Source organism: Cololabis saira, chromosome 13 (genome assembly GCF_033807715.1).
Source record: "Cololabis saira isolate AMF1-May2022 chromosome 13, fColSai1.1, whole genome shotgun sequence".
In the NCBI taxonomy this organism is placed as follows: Eukaryota; Metazoa; Chordata; class Actinopteri; order Beloniformes; family Belonidae; genus Cololabis; species Cololabis saira.
In genome coordinates, this window is record NC_084599.1 from 26,760,588 (window position 1) to 26,766,978 (window position 6,391).

At 42.2% G+C, this 6,391-nt stretch overlaps 1 protein-coding gene across 2 annotated transcripts; it reads left to right on the forward strand.

The window, feature by feature from the left end:
- Window positions 1-327: 327 nt before the first annotated feature.
- b3gnt7 (UDP-GlcNAc:betaGal beta-1,3-N-acetylglucosaminyltransferase 7) lies at window positions 328-3,881 on the forward strand. 2 transcript variants are annotated; one of them, XM_061738481.1, is made up of 2 exons: window positions 328-502; window positions 1,714-3,881. In XM_061738481.1, the coding sequence occupies exon 2, from the start codon at window positions 1,715-1,717 to the stop codon at window positions 2,960-2,962; it is 1,248 nt and encodes a 415-aa protein (XP_061594465.1). In that variant the 5' UTR covers window positions 328-502; window position 1,714; the 3' UTR covers window positions 2,963-3,881. The 2 variants fall into 2 exon arrangements, with proteins under 2 accessions (XP_061594465.1, XP_061594466.1); XM_061738482.1 differs by lacking the exon at window positions 328-502 and adding an exon at window positions 603-1,018.
- The last annotated feature ends 2,510 nt before the right edge of the window (window positions 3,882-6,391 follow it).

The following is a 6,391-nucleotide window of genomic DNA, read 5'->3' on the forward strand; positions in this document are numbered from 1 at the left end:
GATGAGGGTGGAAAGTAAAACTTGTTTGACCATGCACACAGGATAAACGACACAAATCGACTGTTTGCTTTATCTTCGGGGGCTTTGTTGAGTTCCGCTCGAGTCCAGAGCGTGCGTCGCTCTCTGTTCATTCATCGCATATCCTGTCCAGGCGCTCCACGTAAAGGCGGATTTATGGTTCCGCGTGACACCAACGTAGAATACGCTGTAGACTACGCCGTAGGTTACGGCGTAGGATTTGCGTCGATTTAACGCGGAACCATAAATCGGGCTTAAGTGAGCGCTTAAAAAGCGGCGCAGCGGTGCAGGAGTCACCAGTCCTCATCAGGCTGCTTCAGTCAAGACCCCGCTCTGTTGGAAGGACTACACTTTTTTTTCTTTCCCTTCTTCTCCCTAAAAAAAGCTGGGAAAAAAAGGACGTGAAATAATTCCACTTCTCTTGTCTCGATTTTCATCACTTTTTTTTCTTTCTCATCAATCGTCAAAAGCAGGAGAGAACAAAGTAAGTTTTACATGAAAAATAAATTAAAAAAGTTTTCTAAGCCTATAAAACGAAATTGCTCTCGCAGTTATGAACGTGAGAAGTAAAAAAATAAAACTCGCAAAATCCTGGAAAATAATTGACTCAAAATTGAAGGCGATGTTGGAGATCTAGGTATATGGTACTTTGATAATAATTGGACAACATAGTTATTTTATTTTTAGCCTACACGTGAAAATCTGCTGATGTCGGTGTTTAAAGACAATGATGCCAGAGCAGTCCTGTTAACCTCCACTGTCAGCCGTGGTGCACCTGTCTCAGACAAAGACTGTTACAAATTCTCTACCGTCTTTTTGGCAATTTCGACCTGAGTGTCCCTGAACTAAGCACGGCGTTGTGTGGTCGGTGAGCTGATGGCTGATGGGGCATCAACATGTCATATTTGAATTTTCATTTGTTTTTTCCAAAAACCTCTTGCAAAGATCACAAAGTCTTTGAACATGACATTTCCTGATGTTTTAACATTTCTTTTTGCACGTAAGCAAAACCACTAATATAGCCTGTCTCTGGAGTCTATTTTTTTTTTAAAGTATTTTCTTTTTGCCTATTCTTTAAACTGCAAAAACTCCCACATGCCATTTAACACCAAAGGAACATTGATATATTCTGGGACATTTCCACCACATACTTGCGTATGTCACACAAGGACACTTATATAGAAGCAGAATAAGCAAACAAAGAAGAATGTACACATGTATGCGTGTAGGTGTGTGTGTGCCTGTGTGTCTGTATGTACCGGTATGAACATATGCATGAATAGTATGTAGGATTTGATGTATAGACACGATACACATGCATGAGATGAAATTACAACCTAAATTGGTTTTGTCGGTTTCTTGAGCATCTTTTCACTTTCTGTTTTCAGAGCTATCATTATTATTATTATCATTATTATCATTATTATTATTATTTTGTGTAACCTCATGATACTTCATTTGTTCTTTTTGCATATTCTATTATGTTAAAAGGTGGGCAAGATAACCTTTATGATTCAAGCCCAGACCTTTTCGGTCAAAATAAGCACCATATTGATTTTTTATGCTTATAATTGACCGAAATAAAGATTAACTAACTATGTAAATTGTTTGTAAACTCAATGATGTGTTGATTCTAAAATAGTACAAAAATCTGACTGATCTAATTCTCCTTTTCTGGTTTTTGTCTTCCTGTAGAATGAACATCAGAGATCGCTCGAGAGTGTGTAAGAGGTTGTGTGTGATGTTTTTCCTGGCTGCGGTGGCGCTGACTGTTGTCCAGAGGGGTAACATCACCATGGGAGTTTCCTCTGCGCTTGAGAGGCAGGCTCGCATGCACGACTCTCACCAAGAAGACCCCGGAGCGGCCCAGGAAAAGAAAACGGGCTCGCATTTCCAGATGGACTTCTGGAAGGTTAGCAGGCAGAAGCCGCAGCGTAAAGCTCGATCCGCCACGGAGGAGCCCAGGATCACTGAGCCGAGCAGCCCGGCCACCTGGGACGTAACCAGCTCCAACTGCAGCGCCAACTTCAACCTGACAAACCAGGAGTCGTTCAGCGGCCTTGAGGACAGATTCAAGCAGTTTTTGCTCTATCGACATTGCCGCTGGTTCCCCATGGTCCTGAACCACCCAGAGAAGTGCACGGGAGAGATACATTTGCTCATGGTAATTAAGTCCGTGGCCACCCAGTATGACCGCAGGGAGGTCATCCGGAAAACCTGGGGCAAAGAGCAAGCGGTGAACGGCAAGAGAATAAAAACCGTCTTCCTCCTCGCCAAGTCTTCCAATGAAGCAGAAAAACATAACCATCAAAAACTTGTGGAGTACGAAGACCAGATCTACGGGGATATTCTCCAATGGGACTTCTTAGATAGTTTCTTCAATCTGACACTGAAAGAGACCCACTTCCTCAAGTGGTTCCACACTTACTGCCCCCATGTACGTTTTGTCTTCAAGGGCGACGACGATGTCTTTGTCAGTGTAGAAAATATTTTGGAGTACTTGGAAGACAGTAATGACAAAAACCTGTTTGTTGGGGATGTCATTTTCAAGGCTGTGCCTATTCGTAGAAAGGAAAGCAAATATTACATCCCCACGGCTTTGTATGATAAAACGAACTACCCTCCATATGCCGGTGGAGGGGGGTTCCTGATGGATGGGAGGTTGGCTAGGAGACTTCACTATGCTGCAGACACCGTGGAGCTCTACCCCATCGACGACGTTTTCTTGGGCATGTGTTTAGAAGTGCTGCAGGTTACTCCCATACACCACAATGCCTTTAAGACGTTCGGCTTGGTGAAAAATAAGAACAGCAAGATGAACCAAGAACCTTGTTTCTTTAAAAATATGATCGTGGTGCACAAGCTGCTCCCACCGGACCTCTGGCGCATGTGGAACCTGGTCAACGGGGACCTGGTCTGCTCACAGAAACTGGAACTCCTATAGCTTGGCGGGAGCACCAGATGAGGACAACAGAACGGAGCTGAGCTTCACCTCTACAAAGGCCAAAAGAACGTGCAAGATGACACTTTCCAGTGAACTCTCCTTTCTGTGGAGAGAAACCAGTGCAACACTGGAATCTTGTGTCTTTGCAGCAATGCAAGTTTTACAGGAATCTGTAAAAAAAAAAAAAAAAAGTAAATTATAAGGATTTATTTTTTAAAAGAAGGTTTATTTAGAATTGTGTATTTATGTTGATGTTTGAAGAATTCACACTGTCAGCATTGAAATCTACACAGCGACTACATGGAGCTGCTGCAGAGATGCTTTCAGTCTGGAAACGTTCTTCCTTTCGACCTTGTATGCATAGCATGTCGTTATGTGCGCAAAATGTTTCAAACCAGAGTAAGAAACAACTTTCTCTACCTCACTGGTTCAGGCAAAAAAGAAAAATCTGTCAGTTTTGTCAAATTGTTTGCCACAATATAATTTTCCTGAAGTAAGATCCGAACCAGTTTTTGTATTGCAGAGGTCTGTGCACTTACTGTTTTAACTGGCTTGGTCTGGATGCACATATACTACTGGGAACGTACAAAAGAATGTTTATATTTGTGATACGTGTGCTGTGTGAGGATGTGAATGTGCCGACATACTTGACGTGAATTTGGGAGAGGGTTTACAATGACACTGTGAACTATAACTGTTGCTGGTACGAGTGAATGACGTGTAAATGTAACTGTTCCTCCGTTAAAAAAGGGCAGATACAGGGTTTTTAATTTATGCTCACAGTTGAACATATTAACAGGATTAAATAATCTTACAGTTGACTGTTGAGGGTGTGGTGGATGATGATTGTGTCTAAATGATGTAATTATATTTAAAAATCAACAAGTACATACGATGTCATTTATAAATAAAGATATTGAAAACACAGTGTTCTCTGAAAATCTGTCTTACATTGGCTGTTTCTGGGTTGTGGCTTAACGATACCTAACATCTTTGTAAAAATCTTAATCAGGTAACCAAACTAAAGTGTCAACGGTTGCAATCAGTATCAGTTATGCAATGAGCAAGTGGGAGAACGTACAGCATATGTTTAAACACACTCTAAAGACATACTAGCATACCCCAAGCTGTACATTACTTACTTATTTTATTTGCATGTTTCCTCTACAATAGTGTCCGCCTGTTGAGGTATTGAAGAGCATTCAGTGGACTTAAAAAGCGTTTGGCATGTTTTGTAAAATGCAACAGAAACTTAAAAAGGAGAAGTGGAGCACAGCATACATTCAATTCAATTCAATGTTATTTACTGTATATAGCGTCTGTTACAACAGAAGTTGTCTCTAGGCGCTTTCCAGATACCAGAACATGACCCCTGAGCAGTTATTACATAAACTTAACATAAACAATGGCAGGTAAAAACTCTCAGAGTGGGAGAAAAACCTTAAGCCAAACAGTCAAAAAACTCCCCTTTAGGAGGGAAGAAACCTTGAGCAGGACCTGGATCATAAGGGGGGGCCCTCCTGCTGGGGGCCAGCTGGAAAAGAGAAAACAGACAGAGAGAATGAATAAGAGAGAAAGGAGAGACACAGACACAATGGTTAACTGGTGCACTACAAGGAAGACTGCATAAAGAGACGTACCGCAGACACAGAGGTGGTCAGAGGGGGCGGGGGCAGGCCAGGATGTCAGCAAGCATACAGCACACATCTACAAAGACAGGTGGAAGCAGCAGTGGGACGATCAGAGGGGGGACTGCAGGTCAGCACGCAGCTCCCGAGGTTCTGTATGGTGGCATTTAGAAATGACACAATACAGAACTGTTGCCAGTTATCAGGGCAAGACCGACGATGAACACCCCCCCACATATCCACCCCCACATATGTTTTTTTTTCCATTTGTTGCTTCAACCTGTTCAACATGCTTTTATCTTCAGAAACCACATCCGCACACAGGCTAGATTTGGTGACACATTTCACTGTATTTGTCCCTGTCAAATGATGTGTTTCCACCCTTTACATTTAAACCACTGACACTGATACAGCGAGCAGAACAATGAATGAATATATTGCATGTTGCACCGAGCTTTAAATTGGCCTTAAATGACAAAGAATACGTTGCGAAAACAAACACAAAAAAAAACCTTTCTCTTGTTCTTCACAATCTTCGTGAGGAAAAAAGAAACCAGATCTGTACAGAAACTGGTTCATTAGGTTTCAGTCGGGTCCCGCTTGCCAACACAGAGGGAGAGTTTAAGTTAGTTTCCTTCGTTTCTTGTTACATACAGTCATAGAGTGTTAAATTGATCAACTCTCGGAGCATATACAGTACAGACCAAAAGTTTGGACACACTTCCCCATTCGTTTGAATGAGAAGGTGTGTCCAAACTTTCGGTCTGTACTGTACATATGAACAATGTGAAGAACAAGAGAAAGAGGAACTGAAGAAGTGATTATGAAGAACAAGAGAAAGGTATTTCTTTCATTATACCATTTTAATTCAACTTTCCCAGGTTTCTGATAAAGCATCAAAGCAAGAAAAGCAAGAAAAACAAGAAGGATAAAAATACGTGCCGTCAAAAGAACCATCAGGTTGAATTTGTTCACGTATATAATATTGTACAACACAAAGGCTTGTTAATGCGAGCGAAGTGAACCAATAGCAGTGAAGGTAGTTAGAGGTTTCAACCAACCACTGATCTGGCCTCAGTGGTACTGACTTCCTCTCCTTTAGGGGAAATGTCTCAGAATGACTGTCTAGCAGCAAAGAAAGGTTTCAACCATATTTCGGCGGACCTTTGCAGGCGTAGTTCTTAAAACTATGGCTTCACATTCTTTGTAGTCACGCCGGGCAAATGGTTCTATGATTCTCACCGGGACATGTCATTATCATCCACATGTCCTCCGAGTGGGGGTTCTTTAGATTCAGTTTGAATTTACTGCAAACATAGCTTTTTGCTCATCCTTCCATCAATTATCTATAGCCACTTTTTTTCAGGGTCCCAGGGGTCAGCTGAAGCCTTGCCCTGCTTTCTACTGGCAAAAGGAAGGCATACACCCTGGACGGGTCACCAGTGGAGCGGAGGGGTATTTTTGTAACCAAACACCAGAAAAACTTAGCAGTACTGTTGTTGGAGTTCAGTGCTTATTAAGTATTTGGTGTATTTTAAATACAAATGGACAAAACTAAGTAGATAAATCTGACGCAACTTTTACAAAAATACTTTAATTTGAAATTAACAATGCAATACCATGACTTGCCGACAGGAGTATCCGTGACGAGAGAAGGCCAGGTGCTGGACTCCACTGGGCTCCAGAAAACCTACAGCCTGGGTTTGTTAGACGTCTGCATTCCTCGCAAGTGGCACTGGTGGAAACGAATCAGGCGTCCCCCTGGGAGGTCGGGAGGGCGTCCACAACAGAAGCCGTGTGG

Bases quoted from the DNA above. Each gene is read 5' to 3' on its own strand.
- b3gnt7 (XM_061738481.1), top strand. From the start codon at position 1,715: ATGAACATCAGAGATCGCTCGAGAGTGTGTAAGAGGTTGTGTGTGATG.